The sequence below is a fragment of the Gigantopelta aegis genome, chromosome 6 (assembly GCF_016097555.1).
Source record: "Gigantopelta aegis isolate Gae_Host chromosome 6, Gae_host_genome, whole genome shotgun sequence".
Lineage (NCBI taxonomy): Eukaryota > Metazoa > Mollusca > Gastropoda > Neomphalida > Peltospiridae > Gigantopelta > Gigantopelta aegis.
Window position 1 is genome coordinate 88,483,407 of NC_054704.1, and position 21,348 is coordinate 88,504,754.

Below are 21,348 nucleotides of genomic sequence, written 5' to 3' on the forward strand. Positions count from 1 at the left end.
AAAAAAAAAAACAAAAAATTAATTACTTAAAATATCTCCGTAAAAAAAAACCCAGATACGAGCTCTTAGCGGAAATTGCCAATCTTTAATGAGCAGGGCAATCACGAGGTCTGTGATGTCAGAGACGCGTCGCTTGATCTGAAGCCTTACACTTAAAAGCATTAGTCCGAACCACTCAGAAAGAATCTAAGACTTGCACAGCTTACCAAAACAATGAGTGTTCGTTCGCAAAAGTTTTTGCCGTATCAATTTGAGCTGTTAGTAAATGAAGAAAGACACACATTTACTTACAACAATGATACTGAAGAAAAAATGGATAGCGAGTCGGAGGGTGGAGAAACCAATGGTGCCAGACCAGACCGATCAACCAATTTACAGCCCAGAGCCCAAAAGTAACCCAGAGACAAAACCAAAACCCGGATGCTGATGCCGAGGTGTATATTGTTCATATTTAGCATAAAGATACACCTCGGTATGATGTATTTAAATATGTAAAAAAAATATAAATGTAGGACAAACATTTTTTTTTTTTTTTTTTTTTTTTAGAAAATATCACATTTTTCATGTTCGGGCTGTACATAATGAAATCTGTATGCACAGTGAAAACAAACGCTCTAATTTACAAGGCGTTTCACTTTCATTAACCTGACTTGTAAAACAACATAAATGACTAGAAAGTATAATCAACTTTTTAACTAAATATATTTCAATTTGCATCAATAGAACGAAATGGGGTTATAGTATTTTTCTCTCTTAAAAACCCCCCAGCATATTATTAGGCCTATTGGTTGGGTGCGTTTAGAGTAAAAACGACCACTCACGATACCCAAGTGATAATTTTCTTTTCTTTGGTACTACGTAATTGGTCAGTTTTGTCATTTTAGATGGGAAAGTCTACTTAATCAAGGGTTTTACAGCATTATTTACAGTAATGAAGCAGGGCGGCTGATAATGTCCATTAACATTGTACTATAGTCGCGACAGGTTATGCCACAATACCCTGTGATCTTAAAAAACTGGCAAGCATATTGTACGTATGTCTAGACAGTGGTAATCACTTACCTGGTCGATACCCTGCAATATACACCTGCCAATCAGGAATCACATGTGCAGGCCACGGAAAGAAAGGACCAATTAACTAAAACAACACTCCGATTCTCAAGTCAGCCCGTGGATTTTGTATTGAACTTCGTGTTACTTTGGGGGATGAGGAACGTTTTTGTGACGTACTCCGCCCGAAGATTAAAAACATTATTTAAAATTATTTTTGTTTTCTACATGTTTTTTTAAAAACATATTTAAATACATCGTACTGAGATGTATCCTCATGCCAAATCTCATGTTTGTATATGCCATATTTAATTACTTATTGACGTTTCTTTCTTCGGACAGTGAATACAGATTTTGTTATGTAGGCCTACAGCCCAAACATGAAAAAAAAAAAAAATCTAATTTTCTTTGAGTTAACATATATAAATACATCATGCTGAGGTGTATCTTTGTGCCAAATATGTACAATGTACACCTCGGCATTCGCAACCGAGTACTGTTTTTGTCTCCGGGTAACGTTCGGGCTCCGGGCTGTAAATAGGCTGACACCAAAGTACTATGCGGTGTTGGTGTCCAATCTTTTGTTTTGCGATAAAATACACGCGTCTTTCTTCGGATACAATCCTTTGAAAAACCATAAAAAGACAATCCCGATCGTTTAAACTGTTTATTTTTACACCCAAAGGCCGCACAGTACGGCATTGTTGGACTGGAAAGATCGTAAGCCCCTTACTCCATATATAAACAGTTAACAACAATGGAAGAGTACAGTGGCTCTGACGTCACTTCCTTTTTTTTTTTCGAACGCTCACGAATAAATATGCATAAATCGTACTTTGATACTGATTAGCGTAATTCCTTCATTTTAAGTTAACTACGCATATTTTATTGTTATAAACTTATTTGTATATTATTTTTATATCATTTTGCTTTTAAAATGAGCTATAATATGGTCTCGTGACATGTTTCCTTTAAATTTGGATTTGATGAATACATGTCATTACCAATTCGCCAAAAAGCTAATTCGAAAACCATGTGTGGTTTATGTATAGAGTTATGTTTTAAAATAATTCTGTTTAGCTAAATATTACATGTATTTGGCCAGCTAAAACCCTACAAAGGCATGTTTCTCACCCATCCCAAACAGTTCCCTATGACTGGTATATCAAAGGCCTTGGAAAGCCTTATGAGCTGTCTATGCCAAAACATCTGTTAATGGTAAAATATAGGTTTCCTCTGAAGACTAGGTGACATCAAAAAGACAATGACCAATCAATCAAGTGATCAGTTCAGTGGTATCATTACATAAAACAATTTTTCTTTTTCCATTGGCGAAACTACTAAATCTTACTTTTGTTCTTTCCAACATCTTGCGTGCCACTTCTTCCAGTTTTTCTATTTCACTTAGATCTTTAGCACTGTTAAATTGTAGCACAAATTCTTCTGAAACTTCCAAGGGGTTTCTGAATATGATAAGAAAATATTTGAATTAAATAATCATTTGAATCTGTTTATGAAGTGTTATATATGCTTCAATTGTTACTTTTGTCAAAGTAGTTTTTATTAATATCATCTCAAGCTTTAAGCAAAGAAAAAAATGAATGTAGTTCATAACAAATTTGTCCAAAAGCTAAAAAAATTATCATGTTTAATTAAGCATATATGCTTTGTATTAGGGCCTCCACGAGTCCAAAATATTGGACTCGAGTACTCGAGGGTCAAACTCAACCCAGATCTGAGTACCCAATACTTACTCTAGATGATAATGAGACTAAGGAATAAAGTCAAACAGCATTATGCATCTTAATTCCAGTGCTGAACCTGAATACTAAATCATGACATTGTATTTCAACTTCTTTCCCTCCATGTCTCATAGCCCTATAATGTAACCAGTGGCAAGCATATGGCAAAATGACATAAAAAAAATATAATTAACTGAGAGTGCTCTTCCTTGCACGGGTACTTGAGTCCTGTGAACGGACTCGAGTCTTGCTAGACTCTGCCCGTGTCCGAGTACTCAAGTATTTGTGGAGACCCTACTTTGTATTGGTATTTGTACCAGTATATTGATCAAAATTTCTCATAATAATATGCACTGACAAATATAAAGCAACAAAATGATCTGTTCTTTACATTTTTCTGTTATGGACTGTATGTTGATGACCATACCAGTCAGGGTGGTAGATCATTTTGCAACAGCAATTTAGTACAAATAGTAACAAATGATAAAAATGCTGATAGAGATCAAGTTTTCAACAGAATTTTGTGGTGACACCGATGATTGCCATCGCAAATTTCAAGGACTATATTTTTGTTTAAAAGTGTCTTTTTGGCTAGCTAAAGAAAACCCTATATTACTTCTCCATAGTTGTTAGGATAGGTCAGGACTGCACAAATTGGAAATGTGTGGAATTAATGGATTACGCTAATTATTTTTTCACAACCTTTTTTGTTTGCATACCGTATTTTCAAATATAAAACATTACATAATTTATTAATATTAATTTATAAATTTTTACAAAAATATTTTAATAAATAATTGTTTTGGGGTTTTTTTCCCTAATTTAATGCATATAACTTTCATCTAAGGTGTTTCATAATGCTTTCCAGACGGTTCATCCTCTGGACGTTTCGTCCACGTACAATTCGTCCACCCACCTCGGACAATTCGTCCACTCGATTACAACATTTAGACCAATAAATCTAAAATGATATTTCTTAGCCATTGAAATTGTCAGTTATTTTTGTGGTAAACTACTATAGTATATGAAACAAACTAAATTTTAGTGGCATTATCAACTCGTTATTGTCTGTCTGTGTCCATTATAGTACTGTATTGATATGTTGTTATTCAAATTGTTCTTCAATTACACCTATAATTCTGACATACTATTTAGAAAACAAAGCTAGTAACTAAACTATAATTTCGTCATTTATGTCAAAAAAAACGTGATGTCATACGAAGAAATCAACCAATAAACAACGATATTATCTCCATTTCGCTACCAAGTTCCAGCCAAGTTCTAAATTAACTATAAAAATTATAGTGGATGAATTGTCCAAGAACAATTTTTGGTTGTAGACGAATCGTTTCGAGTTCAACAGTGGACAAATTTTTAGTGGACGAAACGTCCAGAGGACGAATCATCTGCATGCCTTTATAACCATGACAAGCAACATATCATTTAGCACTGTACAAATTGTCAGTGAACAGGAAATAGGTTCTGCGCAACCCACACAAGAACAAAAACAATCATTCACATAACCTGTGCAGCCCTATAGGTATAGCCCTGATGTCGAACCTGTTAGAAACAACTGCCTTCCTCGTCTTCAGACTCTGGAGATATGACTGTTTGAGAAGTCTCTCCTGCAGCTCCAACCTCTGGCTGTGAGAAATAATTCCAAACTTGTGGACAATGGGAATCTTTGTGATAGGCATTGTGAAGACAGAGTAGTGTTGCTGCTTGTTCCAGCCTTAAAATCAGATCATATCCAGCTCATATCACCTGTTAAATAATATAGAAATTTCAAATCTTTCTATAAAGCATGATGCAAGCCAAATATTTAAACTATTTCATGCCAATAGAGAAAACTTACAGTGAAATGCAAAATGTTAACTGCACCTCAGTAGAATCATACTATGTTTACATACTGGCCTATTTCAGCTATAAAACACTCAGCCGAACTTCAAACCCTGAAAAATACTTTTGGGACTTCTTGACACATGAAAAAAAGCCTAAAATTATTTTTAGTAAATGCATATTTATAGAATGCAAAACACAGATTTTAGTCCAACTATGGAAGCATTTTACATGTAGATCCAGGCTTGTGTGCAAGGAGGTATTTTGGGAGTTACTCCCTCCCACTCAAAACAAATGGGTTTTTTTTTCAATACATTTTCCACAGGAGATCGTCTCAAACACCCACCCCATAAACTTAGCTCGCCACGGTCTAGAGCCCCTGCTAAAATTTCTGCATATAGACCTGAGATCTTCAACTGCATATCTAAAAATACAACCATGGTCAATTCTATAATGTTGCATGTAGTACCATGGTAAATGTATTACTGAATTGTCGAAAACATGATAATAACGAAAACACATAATAAATATCAAATATAAACATTACGACTAAATTACGACACCGATATGCAATGAAGAAATACTGGAGACAAGTTCATTAAAAGCAGAAACAAATTAACCATCTAAAATTAAAAACATAAACTATGTCGAGTTTAATTTTATAAACCATACCAATTTTATAAAAAATAAATGTTTCCTTTTTGTTTCTATGGATGCTCAACTGACACCCTTTAATATTGCGCTAGCTGTTGGATAAAATCCAGACCAAGAAAGATAACGGACAAGTGTACCTTCTACATCCGGAAAGATATTTTGTATGTATTTTTTTATATATATATATATATATATATATATATATATATATATATATATATATATTATTTAAGTATGTTTTTAAAGAAGTAAACTTTCATAAACGTTTTTATGGTAGCATCTTTATATATTTAAAATATTTAAAAACAAGGGGCGGGGGTACAGTAAAGTAGTGAGGGGTAGTAGGCAGATTTGCCGTGTAACACTGTAAGTCAGTGTATTCATATGTAGGCCTACTTGGGTTAGCGCTGAACATGGCTGGACCGTTTTTGCACCACTAATCTGCTTAAAACGGGGAATAAAGCCCAGAAATTATTCCTCTTAGAGTCAGATGGCGTTATTCTGGTTAGACTTTAAATTCTAAATGGTTTACTCCCATGATAATTACATGTATTAGGATTTATGTGTAAAATACTTTAACCAAAAGAATCCATATCCCAGCAGTTTTGATAAATAATAATAATAATAATAATAATAATAATAATAATAATAATAATAATAATAATAAACACGTTTTACAAAGATTATCCATTTCCGAAACGCATCCCGGTTGACATCATTCTTTTTACGAGAGTGCTCGATTGTGCAGTCGGAATTCAATGAGAACTATTCTTTAAAATTCCACCATCAACAGAAGCCCTATGTTTGTTGGTGAAACAATCGCCACCGTTGGTTTTAGAGCTCTGCATAAATATCGGATAATACTGATAATCGACGAATTTACTTATGTTAGCAAAATATATTCGCAAAACATCCGTTATCCCCTTCTCAGATGTAAGCAAATCTCTTATATTACCTCTCCCCAGCCAAACATTGTAGTTAGTTAGACCACACACTAATATTTGCTACCTGCCATTTATGTAGGGTACGGGGTAGGGGCAGACTGATTTTTGCCCGAATTAAACACAAAATGCTAAAATCTGGATAAGGACATTTATTCATTTTAGAATTACTGCCACATGAATCACTACGCATTTTTTTACATGGATTACAATTAATATTGTGGATAGAATGCTAGAAATACATGGTGAAAAAGTTTTATTTTGCCCGAAAAGACCTTGATTTTGTGCCCAAATTTTAGGATTTGCTACAACACTAGGGAGCAGTTAGCCACCGACCCCGACCCCCACCCCTACCCCGCCTTGTACGCTTAGGTCCATCTGTGATTCTGCTCACACCACATCCAGGTCGGAATCCAGACGGAATTTTAACTATTTTGCGTCGCTCTTTTGGGAATCCAATTATTCCGATTTTTAGAATTGCCAAACGAACGTACCCTGCTATACTGTTGCTCAGTGTCTAGTATAAGTAATACCAGTTAACTTTTAAATAGATTTATTTATTGTAGCTTTAAATAGATTTATTTCTTGTAGCTTTAACATGTCCTTGAGAACACGGGTATGTACTACTTTAATATTTACCCCTTCCCTCCTTTTAGTGTGAATTCTTTCAGTTCAATCGGATGTTCTCGTGCGATTTCGACTTATTGCCGAAAATGGCCGAGCAAATCTCAGAAAACCTTCGGGATTATCTTTTGGATGTACTACTACCGGAACGTACATCTTGTGACCTAAAAAACATAAGTGTACGGGACGGGGGTTGAGGTTTGGGGGTGGGACGGGGACTGGAGCAGTTTTTAGAAACATGTTGGGGTTTTGCTTGTTTGTTGTTTTGGTTTTGTTTGGTTTTTGGGGGGTTTGTTTGGGTTTTTTTTTTTTTTTTTTTTTTTTTTTTTTGTTGGGGGGGTTTGGGGGGAGGGGACAGTCTGGAGGCAAAATCCACATTTTTAGGATTTCGTTCTACCCGAGAGAGTCAAAGCTACCACCATGGTTATTCCATGTATGATGATGTGCTGCATCGTATTCCAGTGGAGGCCAACTTTCAAGTGTGTGTGTGTGGGGGGGGGGGGGGGGGTGGGGGGGGAGTCACCAGAGATCATTAAAGTCAAGGGGGTACACATTTGAAGAAAAAGGTTTGTTTTGATTTATTTTTTCTTCATAAATAGTATCTTCATAGCCATTACGTTTATGTGGGATTACTTTTAAAAACACAAAATTGCTGCATCATATTCTAGCGGAGGTCAGCTTTGAAAAGTGTGTATGGGTCACCAGATGTCATTAAAGGTCAAGGAGTACAAATGTGAAGAAAACAGTAAATTTTACTTTTTCATAAATATTATCTTCAGTCATACCTTTTATAATGGATTATTTATAAACACAAACAACACATTCAATTAGTCAAACTATTGCTTTAAAATTTTTATTTGCATAGGCTTCAATACAAAATGTCAACTTTAATGTAATTTTTTTCAGTTTGACTGATCTCTTTTAATCCAAAAAGGTGGTTTAATTTAGGATTTAGTTCTGTCAAAGACAGATAGTCAAAGCTACCACCATGGTTATTCCATATAGGATAATATGCTGAATCATTTTCTAGTGGAGGTCAAGTGGAACTAATTTGAACAAACCCAATAAATTTCCATTTCCTTCATAAATAGTATCTTCGCAGTCATACTTTTGAAATGGGATTACTTTAAACACATATGTACAGCACACTAAAATGGCCAAATTATTGCTTCAAAATGTCAGTTTTGCATATTAATCAATACAAAATCTCAACTTTAACGTAAGTTTTCTCAGCTTGGCTGATTTATTATTTTTATCCTACCATACATGTTTATCACATAAGCAAATTTAATACAAATATTTTGAAATATTTTAAGTAAGTTTAGGAGGTGCAAAGTGACAACAATGTAGGATCAAAGTCTATTGAAATGGTAATTGCGGGTTTGTTATAATAGCTCACTATTTAAACTATATCTGTATAAATATAGTTTAACACATTAAACATTATTGAATATATACTAACTCCTAAAATTTACAAATAGCTGCCATTTTAAAGAGAGTCGCTGAAGGAAGCAACGTGGACACTGCCCTGCGCCGAGATGAGTGGAAAACCATGGATGAGGAATTGATTACATGCCTACTCTTTGTAAACATGTAAACATCGCCTGTTGCTACTTACTGGTTGAATCGTTTAGAGAGATCTTCGGATTTGTTCTTTCAAGGCAGGCGACTGCCCCGGTGATGGCTTTGAGGTCCAATTTGGTAACATAAAGGAAATAAAGGTCGTAACAAGATTTCTGTAGGTGAACCTGCGGAAGGACCATTATAGAGACTGCAAGACACACTTATTGTCAGCTCAGGGTGCCCTATGTAGTCGCTGCTCGTCGGTCGAGTGAGAATGCCGATCTCTTCTCCGAATTCTTTTTGGAAGGTGACCGACTCGTCATAGGGCCTCATGAGGAGGAGGGGTTTTTTGGCCGCTGTTTCCCGTTATAGCGATGGCCGTGCTAAGCATAATATAACCATCTGCATATACCACGGTACCCAGCGGATAGTCTAACGAACTACCGGTCACGAACCTCCACCATTTCGGAAAACGAGAGGGGCCATTATGGCCAGAGCCATCCCACAGTATTTTCCCACAGTATGTTTGGTCGTCTGTGTCAACATTACGTGCCACCACGAACAAATAAAATGAAATACGCAAAATATTACGACACTAGGTGGTGGATCACTCGGCTCTGGGGTCAATTATGAGCAAATCCAGTTGTGTGAATTAATGTAAATTGCAGGACGCATTCAACATCGATACACTGAACACATCACAACCTCGGGTTACTCCTGGGGCCACGTCTGACTGAGAGTCGGCTGAACAGTACGTTAGGATAGAGAGATCTCCGACACACTTGGCTCACCCAAGGCTTAACCTTCACTTGGTGGCATGGAGTGCATACAGCATGCATGTCCAATGCCTAGTGGCCACAAATGCAGATCACCCACTCTTGCTTAACTGACGGGACAAAGCACACAGAGAAAGCGTTGTTACGCCGTCGGCATGTTGCACGCCACGATGATGGAATGGAAAGACTCATTGAGAAGTAGGGTCAGCCATGCCCATCCTTGTTACCTTTCATGGGAAAAATGATGCCCGTTGAAATGTTGGCCTGTGTTTAGACAAGACCACCTGCTGAACGTACATATTACTAAGTGTGTGTGTGTGTGTGGGGGGGGGGGGGGGGGGGGGGGGGGGGGGACTAACAAGAATTTTCTCAATAACGGTAAATAAAGCGAGAAGACCTCAACACCGAATCTCACAAACTTGTACTGCCAGGACCCTTGGTGTTAGGGATGCCAACCGTCGACTGTTCATAACTTGCTCTCTTGTGAGTCATTGTCAGGTCCTCTCCTATCAGGTCAGGTCAGGTCAGGTCATAGGGCTTAACGTGCACATTTAGCGCATGGTGGGTGTCAGGCCTTTATACCGGCGCAGGACTCATCGGCCCCAAGCTTCCTAAGAATGAGATTGTTTTGGGAATGCAGCCCAGTGGGTGGTAAACTTCAACTAAAGCTAAATACAGTTGCAGCACATCATCCTATATGGAATAACCATAGTGGTCGCTTTGATTCTCTTTCTGGTAGTAACAAAATCCTATTTTAAACCACCGTTTTGGATTTCTTTTAAATCTGTTGACTGGGAAAATTGACATTAAACAGGGCTTCTAGATTATGGTAGCCCCACTCCCATGGCTAGTGATATTCAATGTTGGGCTAGTAAATAACTACTATTGCCATGCCGATGGCTAGTGAAAAAAAAACAACGTTAAATGTTGCAGTTAAAGTCTGTTTTGTAAAATATGAATATCCTTCCAACACTCCAACCCCTCAATGCTAGTATTTTTAAGTTCTATCTCTCTCTTTAGGTGACATACCAGATTATTACTATTATTTAGTAAAATTGTATTAAGTTAAAGTAAAGTAGGGCTAGTGAATTTTTAATTGTGGCTAGTAAATTTTAAAAATCACTGATCCCATGGCTAGTGGATTTTCTAAAAATTCTAGAAACCCTGCATTAAAGGTAATATTTTGTGTTGAATACTATGTAAATCAAAATGTTAAAACAATAGTTTAGCTAATTCAGTGTGTTATTTGTGTTTACAAGTAATCCAATACAAAAGGTATGACAGTGAAGATAGTATTTATGAAGAAAATAAAAATTTACGTTTTGCTTTAAATTTAATTTATACCCCTTGACCTTTAATGACCTCTGGTGACCCATACACACTTTTCAAAGCTAACCTTCACTGGAATATGATGCAGCACATCATCCAACATGAAATAATCACAGTGGTTACTTTGACACTCTCTATTTGAAAACCCATTTTTTAATTGAAAAATCAATGAACTGAGAAAAGTTATGTTAAAGTTGAGATTTTGTTTTAAATACTATGCAAATCGAAATTTTAAAGCAACAGTTTGACTAATTCAATGTGTTATTTGTGTTTATAAGTAATCCCACATAAAAGGCTGGACTATGAAGATAATAGTTATAAGAAAATTGAAATTTAATGTTTTGTTTGAATGTGTACCCCTTGACCTTTACTGACCTCTGGTACCCCCACACACTTTTCAAAGCTGACCTGCACTGAAATATGATGCAGGACATCATCCTACATGGCATAACTATGGTAGTTGCTTTGACTCTTTATTTGGTAAACGATATCCTACATTGTGTATTTGAAACCACTTGTTTTATTCGAAAAATCAGTCAAATTCAGAAAATTGACGTTAAGGTTAAGATTTTTGTATTGAATACTATGCAAATCAAAATTTTAAAGCAATAATTTCAATGTGATATTTGTGTTTAAAAGTATTCCCACATAAAAGGTAGGGTATGAAGATAATATTTATGAAGAAAATGAAAATTTAATTTTTGCTTAAAATATGTACCTCCTTGACCTTTAATGACCTCTGGTGACCCCCACACACTTTTTAAAGTTGAACTCCGCTGGGATATGATGAAGCACATCATCCTACATGGATTAACCATGGTGGTAGCTTTGAGAATCTCGAGTAGAACGAAATGGTTTTCTAAGCCACTTTTTGGATTCTGCCTTTAGACTACGGGGGTTGTAATGCATGCATAGAATCATCATTTTGTTCAGTTTACAGACATTAAGGAATTGGAACAGTATTTCTTTTAGAGCCAAACAATCTGAAATTTTTATTTTAACCTATTGCTAAACATACATACACACACGCATACATTCCTGTGATAACATTTGCAGTTCTAAAATGCATGGCATTAGCTCGAGTGTCCTCTAGCCAGTAAGTAGACCACGGTTAGAGGACATTCGAGCTAGCTTAGTGTGGCAATTAGCCTACCTGTCGCGGTCAGCAAATGGTGAAAGAGGTCGTGGTAGTAGCATATATACTCCTATCACTACGATTTACAATAATGCTGCATGGTAAATAGTCGCTGCTTAACAATAACATGTGAGAAGGTAATGAAGAGTCAGTCATTGGCGTACATCCGGTTTCAAAAGTGGGGGGACGCGATCGACAACCATGGAGTAAGTCGTTATGTCATGGTAGTTCTAAAAGGTGGATCTAGGATTTCCAATGTGTGTGTGGACAAGAATTCTAAAATGGATCCCTTGGAGGAAACCAACAACATTTTTTCCATTAGTAGCAAAGGATCTTTTATACGCATCATCCCACAGACAGGATAGCACATACCACGACCTTTGGTATACCAGTCGTGGTGCACTGACTGGGATGAGAAATAGCCCAATAGACCCACCGACAGGGGTCGATTCCAAACAGACTACGCATCAAGCGAGCGCTTTATCACTGGGATACGTTCCGCCCCCTAATAGTGAAGTAGTTTACAGTATTAATGCAATAGGTACATCAGCATTCGATTCTGTATTGCGCTATCGATCTAGGATCGATACCAGTCGGTGGGCCCATTGGACTATTTCTTATTCCAGCTAGTGCTTGACAACTGGTTTAACAAAGGCCAATCAGTGTTTTTGCCAGAAAGACATTTTTGGGTATGGCGCTATGGAATTGAATGCAACCACAGTTAACAAGGGATATGAGGGGCCTCCCCAAGAAAGAAAATGGGCTACGTTTAGGGTTAGGGTTACGAAACCCATGCAGTAATGATAAGAGTAATTAATTTTATTAAAAGGTTAACTTTTAAAAAAAACAATCTGCAAAAATATTTGGGTATGGCGCCATACCCGTTTTACCCTCTGGCAGAAACTCTGCCAATGTATGTACTGTCCTGTTTGTGGGATGATGTATATAAAGATCTCTTGCTGCTCATCGAAAATCATTTCAGCGATTTCCTCATTATCTGTGTGGTTCTTAACCATATGTCTAACGCCGTATAACTTAAAATAAAAATGAGCTGCATGCTTCGTTTTAAATTATTTCCTTTTTGCAGGTTCTTTCAGCTTTTCGCACCTTACACAAAACTAGAATAAAGATTTTTAATGGAGACGAAGTTGCATTAAATGGTAAGTATTGATAGTATATAGCTATTGAATCTAAAATAATTGAACTATTGTCTTTTTCAAGAAAGGTAATCCGTCCAGGAATACTTCAACAGTGTCATTGTATCTTATACCATATACTCAACAACAACAAAAATCAAGTATACATATTTATACATATTGTCCCTCAATGATCTAAAACACATCTGAGCGCATATCCCCTGCTACAGCACATGATGCACCTTCATCCTGTGTCGAAAATGCTGTTGGTGACGTCACGGGCTAAAGGGCAGCACAAATGCAGGATTTTCACATGTTGCAGGCTCTCTGCCAGAAAACATTTAATGGTTCGCAATAAAAACAAACCAGACCATAAGTGCACCTAATAATAACGTTATGGGTTTGAAATTGGACACTGCATTTCACATACTTTGACAAATTTTAAACAGTAGTTTAACTTCTATTACTATCATTTCTCTAAAAAAAAATATATATATACATGTATATCCATTAATACAACAACAAGCATATGTTTGATGTCAAATACCTTTTAAGTTTACTTCGATCATTTTAGTGGTCCTTGATAAAAAAAAAAATCCACATATTAATGGCTAATACATATACTACAGGGATAAAAACCGTCAGCAATTACGTATGTAGGCTAACCGGAACATTATTGAAAGGGGGTGCTGTCGGATTTCTTCCTATAGTGTATCAAGGAGCTGGAAAATGATCAATATAAAGGTACTTAACGTCCAGCATAGGATTCGTGTTGTAATGAGCGGATAACTGATACGTAATTTTATCCTCAGTACCCTCTGGCAGAAACCCTGTGTTGGGAATGTTTTCTTGCGCATGTGAGCCCAGTGTTTTCTTCGAATGTTCAACACTATTTAAAAACAACAATAACATCCATAACATTTTAACAATGCCTGGAGGTTTAATCCAAATGGCCGTGAGAGAGCATTTGAAATGCTCCAAGCAGGCATCAGAATCGGCGACGTTGCCAGACGTTTTGGTGTGTCAATCGACTAAATATCACTGGATTCATCAAAGAACCACAACCCTCCAGTCACGATTATAGCTGATCAGTTGCATATCATTGCCAAAACTAGGAAATCGACCGAGATCATACAACATCTGGAGACGACGATCAGTGATGATGATGATGATAACTAGTTTAACGTGCCCATATACCACTAGGGTTTCGAACACGCCCATCCCGAGTCCGACCTCCGATAAGATCGGTGGCCTGACTCGGGATGTGTGTGTGTAAAAAAAATTACAAGCCAAAAAAAAAAGAAGAAAAGAATTGACTGCTCGGCCGAATATTTATATAATTTGGAGCATTTTAGAAGGACAGTCCAAAAATAAATAAGAGAAAGAAGAGAGGATCGGACTATTTAATAATATTTAAAAAAAAGAGTAATTTCGATATAAAATTTTGAACGAAGGTCTAAATGTTTAAAGTCCAATCTATATGTCCACGTGAGTGGCCTCGTTAAGGCCGTTAGGGTGTGGAGGTTGGCTTACGGCGAACTGATGAGCGGAGAACCGACAAAGGTGGGGATGAAGTGCTTCCATCTCTGGTCGGCGAGGATGGTTATAACACTCCGGTAGTCGTTGCCGAAAAAGGCCTTGACGATCCTGTGGATGGTATGGCTATCCATCTCTCTAACTAGGACCGCTTGTCGGTAGACTCCTTCTCGGCGCTGAGTTAGTACCAACCCCGTCTTGCCGGCTGTAGACTTGATGGTGTGTAGCTCGTAAGCGCTTCCATCAGGCAGTTGTTTCAGCTCTGGTTCCACTAGTCCGCCCATCAGTAATGCCGGATTCGAGGTGTCCCCCTGCACGAACTTCAGGAAGCCGGACCGGTGCCTGTGAAGGTGGAGGCCTTGCCTTGTCAGGCTGGTCGCTCGGCTGAGTGACGGCCTTCCTCTTCGCAACGGCTCCTGCCCGGACCGCCGCCTTCCGAACTGGCAAGACTGGTGACAGTGGCCAGTTACGTGTAGGCGGTGGCGTAGAGGGAGATGGAGGTCCGTCTGCGGGCGTCTCGCACATCGGCGCGTTGAGAGCATCCCTCGGTGTTGACGGCGGGTCCGGATGAGCTGGTCCTTTCGTCTTGGGCCGAGCCGGGGGCGGCGACGCAGAAGGGACCGCCGCTGGCGGTTGAGCCGCCAGTTTTGTTCCCCCCTGAGCCGCTCCTGGCGCACGTTTCTTCTTCCTCCGTCCTCTTCCCTTCCTCTTCTGCGAGTCCGAGTCGCCGTACACCAATGTCACGGTTGCCCGTGACCCAGTGTACGCGACTTGAAACTCCAGCAGCGATCCAAAGCTTGCAATCAATCCCCCCAGGTGTTGGGGGGGGGGGGGGGGCAAGTCGAGAGCACAGGCGACAGCGTCCAGCTTCATCGAGAGTTAGCTTGGAAGTGACGATCAGTGAGGTGATCCATTCTGATACAACCGAACTCATGTCTTTGTCTTACACAAACACGTCCCTTCATAATGGTGCATTCCCCCCCCCCCCCCCCCCCAAAAAATGGCATCTATGGGGTGTCTTATATTAGGTTGATGAAATAAACATATAAGAATAAGTAACTGAACAATATTTCATTCCTTTGCTGATCATAACTGGTGTTAGATTTTTTTAAATGCTCTTGTTCGTGTACTTCGACATGGGGTCACTGCGCACGTCACGTGCACGGTTATTTGTGAGGATATTTAAATCATGTTTACATATATTACATTACAGCTGGACGAATGAAGATTAACGATCAGTTCAAACAGCACAAAAACGAAACTGACGTCGCTCAAATTGAACAGGTAAGACCAAGATTACTTATATACTGAATGTATTATTATTAAAAAAAAAAAATTGGCAATCAGGTAACAGACTGTATATTCGTGTTAAATATTTGTACAACACTATTTGGCTTTTGTTTCCTTAGCGGACGTAACATTTATAACAAATGTTATTGCTGGGCAGTACTTTTTTAAATTAAAGTCTGGTCTGAGCTGCTACAAGCATTACGACATCCAATAGGCATTGGTTATACAGAGGTTTGTGACTGTGCCCGTGAACTGTAATGCTAGGTTTTCAAGCACACCCATCCTGGGTTTAGCCTTTGACATCGTCAGTGACTAAGTCCGGGTCAGGAGGGGGAGGGTACGTTTTAAGTGGGCGGAATTTAGAATACGAATTTAGTAGTTAAAATGGAGAACCGTAACACATTCTATTCATGTCTGGAACAAAAACACTGAGCGCTCGATCGAAAACGTTTAAGGTGATTTGAGCAATTTTGACGGGCTGCCAAAATAAAATGCGTCAGACTGTTTACAAACAAATAAACATACGTTTTTGAACAGGAGCCGAAAAAGTCCGACTAAGCACTTATCTGGAGGGGAAGGTTCGTTGAAATGTTGGCGCAGGATCATGGCCTGTAGTCTTCTTCCCAAACATGATCCTAAGCTTGGGGGAAACTGTGGAGAGGTCGTTGTCTCGCGGGAAGGCCTGTAGTCTTCTTCCCAAACATGATCCTAAGCTTGGGGGAAACTGTGGAGAGGTCGTTGTCTCGCGGGAAGGCCTGTAGTCTTCTTCCCAAACATGATCCTAAGCTTGGGGGAAACTGTGGAGAGGTCGTTGTCTCGCAGGAAGGTCTGTAGTCTTCTTCCCAAACATGATCCTAAGCTTGAGGAAAACTGTGGAGAGGTCGTTGTCTCGCGGGAAGGCCTGTAGTCTTCTTCCCAAACATGATCCTAAGCTTGGGGAAAACTGTGGAGAGGTCGTTGTCCCACGGGAAGGCCTGTAGTCTTACCCAAACATGATCCTAACATCGTCTGGACCGTCCGACCCCACCAGCGCCTGTCTGAAGACTCCATTAACTTGCTTAGTGATGTACAATCCAACGAGTCTTGGGTTCTTGTCAGAATGGAACTTAGCCGCATACTCTCCCCTCCCCAGAGGTTTGTAAGCAATAATATATGATTAATACATATTAGTATACGTATTAGTAACCTGTATTGTACTATCATTCTGCTCTGTTTTATTGTATCAGCTTGTACAATTGGCTGAAGACAGCGAGAAGGTACTGAGGACCACAGTGGTTCAGGCCAGAGAGAGAGATGATGGGATATTTGGTGAGCTTTACTCAATTAGAGTTAGAAAGAATAAAATATGTATTAACTGTTTTAAAATTGTAGTGTATGTGGAATGCAATTTAAAACATCCGGTTACATTTGGTTAATATTTTGTCATTCAGATTTATTGACAGTAAATTTTCTCGGAGTCTTTTTTGTATTATATAGTTTTCAGTAGATACGATCTTGGTTTTGATAGCAGTATTACTGATATGTAGAAGACTTCTCTGTGGTCGGATGATTTAGAGGACATGCGTATACATACATTTTTAATAGCTCACTTTTATGTCATTAAGACTTGAGCAAACATTTTCCATGTGGTCCTTTCCATTGCTATATCACCAGATGCTGTACATACACTTGATGGATAAAGGAAAATCAAACCACAACGTACCTTGCCCCCAATCGTCACAACCAGACATCTGTAGCCCTCAATGTTATCGCACCAATAGATGATGACATGACAATTGTATACGGTCAGCGTCCATTGGCTGCAACGACCGCAACACCACGTTCTTTTGATAAACGACAAATGATTACAGTCTCAAATCTAGTCTTGCTGCTAGATTTATACTCTGACTCAAGGAGACTAGTGGTTGTATCTTGCTGTTATATGGAACATTATGGTTAACTGACAACTTTAAACTGTCACAATATAGAACTCCGTGGTATCAGGGCAGCGTTCAGCCAGATCGAGCATAAAAACGTCCACTAGACTGGTTTAGGCGCCTCAAGTTAAACCAAATGGCCACGTCGGGAACCAGTCAAATAGTTCGCGAACATTAGCGAAACGTTCGCTGGCTGAACATAGGGAAGGTGTTCGCGAAAGTTGAACGTATCTTGCCTCACCAGTGGTATGTGTATGAGCGCAGTCTACAGCTGTCTGTTGTTTCCATCTTAATGTTGAACAGTATGTAAATCGTTTCACCAAAAATATAAATAATTATGTACAAGATAAACAATTTAAATACGGTATAGCGACAGACATCATTTTAGTCGGTGATGGTGGGCGGGACGTAACCCATTGGTAAAGTGCTCGCTTGATGCGCGGTCGGTCTGGGATCGATCCCCATCGGTGGGCCCATTTGGGCTATTTCTCGCTCCAGTCAGTGCACCACGACTGATACATCAAAGGCCGTGGTATGTGCTATCCTGTCTATGGGATGGTGCATATAAAGATCGTTTGCTACTAATGGAAAAATGTAGCAGGTTTCCTCTCTGACTATATGTGAAAATTAATAAATATTTGACATCCAATAGCCGATGATTAATAAATCAATGTGCTCTAGTGGTGTTGTTAAACAAAACAAACTTTAACTTTAGTTTGTGACGCGTCATATCTGAAAATAGCTTCTAATGTTCTTAATAACCCTGTTAAAACACATTTTGTGCCAAAATTATATGACGTTTGAAATCTGCATGCAATAAGCAGTCCGTAACGTATTTCAGAATATGTTATATGTACTAGTAGATACCGAATTAAGCCTAGAGCAGAAAACATAAAGGGAAAACAGACTACTGGAAAGTTAAAGCACCCGTTTTGTCATACAGCCTAGTTAGAAAACTGTTGCCATTTTGAATTGGACTGCATAGATCGAAGTATGAAAGTGAGTTTTACCTCAGTATTTCTTGTTGACTGCAGAGCAGGTGGGATGTTGACTTGGATCATCAGGCTTTCGCAATTTCAGAAACATGTTTGTGGTCGTGATATTAAACCACTCTGGCTTACACACAGTGTTCGTTCTTCAGTCATACTGTTGGTGACGTATTACCTTACATCTCCTGTAGTTAGCATAATTTCGAGCGTACATATATCATATTCCTTAAATTAACAAAATGTTACTTTAATGCAATTCATTATAGATTTTGTAGCAGAATAAAAATAACTTTTGTTTTTGAAAATTATCAATGAACATGATTAAATTACAAAGTTATAGCAATTCTCAGAACAGTGCGTAAAGTGGTTTACATCGTTTCTATACAGGTTGGCCTTCGTGTAGAGAAAAAAATATCTGAGGTAATAAATAGAATAACAAACTCGGTACCAGTTATTATCAAATGTATGTCCCTCGTGAACTAATTTTCATTTGTCGTTAAAGCTCGTTAAAACTGAAAATTATTTGACTCGGGATATAAATGTGATAATAACTGGTAACTCGTTTATTATCCTCTATAACATTAATCCATCCACATTAATTATTTGTACAGTATTGTACTGTCAAACAAGTGGTTCTCATGAATTAACCATTCTGGTCTCTTTTGACCTTCCCTACTATAAGTATAATGACCCACCCTGGTTTTAGTTATCTTCACCGATGTGAGGCCGGCAACTGAGGTAATGACCCACCCTGGTTTTAGTTATCTTCACAGATGTGAGGCCGGCAACTGAGATAATGACCCACCCTGGTTTTAGTTATCTTCACCGATGTGAGACCGGCAACTGAGATAATGACCCACCCTGGTTTTAGTTATCTTCACCGATGTGAGGCCGGCAACTGAGATAATGACCCACCCTGGTTTTAGTTATCTTCACCGATGTGAGGCCGTTAACTCGGGTAATGACCCACCCTGGTTTTAGTTAAATTCATCGATGTGAGACCGACAACTGAGATAATGACCCACCCTGGTTTTAGTTATCTTCACCGATGTGAGACCGGCAACTGAGATAATGACCCACCCTGGTTTTAGTTAACTTCACCGATGTGAGGCCGGCAACTGAGATAATGACCCACCCTGGTTTTAGTTATCTTCACCGATGTGAGGCCGGTAACTGAGATAATGACCCACCCTGGTTTTAGTTATCTTCACCGATGTGAGGCCGATAACTGAGATAATGACCCACCCTGGTTTTAGTTATCTTTACTAATGTGAGGCAAGTAATTGACATAATGGTGCACCCTGGTTTTAGTTGATATTCACTAATCTAAGGCTGGTAATCTTTTTGAATGAATCACTCTGGCTTTAGTCGATCTCCACTAATAACTGGTATCTAAGACTGGTATTTAAGATGAATCAAACACCCTGGTTTTTAATCTTCTTTAAGCTGAACTATATGATTAACTGTTGAGCCATATTCGTCCCTGTAGTGATGGCTAATTTAATATTACCGGCAACACAGCGTTGAGTGTGTGAATCATTCCAGATGGTAACACTTTCACGTCATTACGAGGTCGGATTACATTTCAGAACATGGAAGTCTTGGAAATTCTACAGGGCCGGAAGTTGTTGATTGATGGCATAGGAAAGCATTGCTGAAATATGGCCACCTTGCAATTCATTTATGTAGTTGTAACTGTTGATGGAATAAATGTTTGTGTGTCCGGTTATCAATTAGGATGCGAGTTGATAGGTAATCGATAGCAGTGTTATTATTAATATGTATGGATTGTGTATAGTATTTATTTAGATACCAATTTATGTGGACATCTGTATATTCACTGATTTGTTTGGGGAAAATATAACAGAAGAATGAATAACTGGAAAACGAGTACAATTAATCATTAATATTGCTGACTTGATGATGATGGTGGTGGTGGTAATGATGATGATGGTGATGATGACTTGGTGAAGATGATGATTATGATGATGACAATGATGGTGGTGGTAGTGATGATAATGATTTATACCTACGGATGGAAAGACATCAGGCAGCACATGATGATCATGATAATCATAATTATCTCTAGTCATGAACTTTTGATCACCCAAAGTTTAAGCAAGAGAGGTCAGTGTGTATATCTTCTAATGGAAAGAAATAAGGGAACACATGTAATTGTAGACCAAATGTAATTTACCATTAGCATAATGATGTCTGTATTTCGTACAAAGTTGTAATGTAGGATTGAATGTCAGTAGTGTGGAATTGACATCCAGTAACATGGCCAAGTATGGACTGACGGCTTTAATTGTCACTGTTCGGTATGTTTTTGTTGTGGATGTGTTTGCTATTTAAATTGAAAGACGTCTTCATTTTACTTTCAGAAATGCACGTGACACCAGACACAAAATTTGGCGTTAATACCATTTTTGATCCGGAAGCAGAAATTCCTACTCCGAGGAAGAAGAAGTCTTGATATTTTTATTTATTTATTTACATTATGTTTATTGTTTGTCCAAGACCGGGGTTTAGCACAAGTTTAATTTTAATTATTAGATGGTGTGGAGTGAACTGCGTTTTTGGCATTGGATATTAATGTGATGGTATGCCATGAACATATTATAACTGTTATCAATTTAGCAGATTGTGTTGTCATACAAACTCAGTTCAGTGATGTTTTACTATTACTAATATAATAAAAGTGTATTATAAAGTTTGGCAGGTGTTTATAGGGTACAGCTGTGTCAGAAAGGTATAGTTTCTGTGAGTGGAGTTGTTTTCATGTGAAAGTGTGTAAAATATGTCTTGATAATAAAATGTAACATGTG

The 21,348-nt window shown here is 38.3% G+C and overlaps 2 protein-coding genes across 4 annotated transcripts in view; one reads left to right on the forward strand and one right to left on the reverse strand.

The window, feature by feature from the left end:
- LOC121375337 (transmembrane protein 232-like) overlaps positions 1–5,353 on the reverse strand; it is a 43,704-nt gene extending 38,351 nt beyond the window's left edge. For both annotated transcript variants that reach the window (XM_041502746.1, XM_041502745.1), the window contains exons 1-3: positions 5,304–5,353; positions 4,353–4,556; positions 2,402–2,513 (exon numbers count right to left, since the gene is read on the reverse strand). In XM_041502746.1, the coding sequence (XP_041358680.1) occupies positions 2,402–2,513; positions 4,353–4,489 (249 nt within the window). In that variant the 5' untranslated portion in view covers positions 4,490–4,556; positions 5,304–5,353. The remainder of the gene's footprint in view (positions 1–2,401; positions 2,514–4,352; positions 4,557–5,303) is intronic.
- Positions 5,354–6,705: 1,352 nt separating this feature from the next.
- LOC121376462 (complex III assembly factor LYRM7-like) lies at positions 6,706–21,348 on the forward strand. 2 transcript variants are annotated; one of them, XM_041504336.1, is made up of 5 exons: positions 6,706–6,842; positions 12,741–12,813; positions 15,539–15,609; positions 16,842–16,923; positions 20,905–21,348. In XM_041504336.1, the coding sequence occupies exons 1-5, from the start codon at positions 6,825–6,827 to the stop codon at positions 20,994–20,996; spliced, it is 336 nt and encodes a 111-aa protein (XP_041360270.1). In that variant the 5' UTR covers positions 6,706–6,824; the 3' UTR covers positions 20,997–21,348. The 2 variants fall into 2 exon arrangements, with proteins under 2 accessions (XP_041360270.1, XP_041360269.1); XM_041504335.1 differs by lacking the exon at positions 6,706–6,842 and adding an exon at positions 6,890–7,029.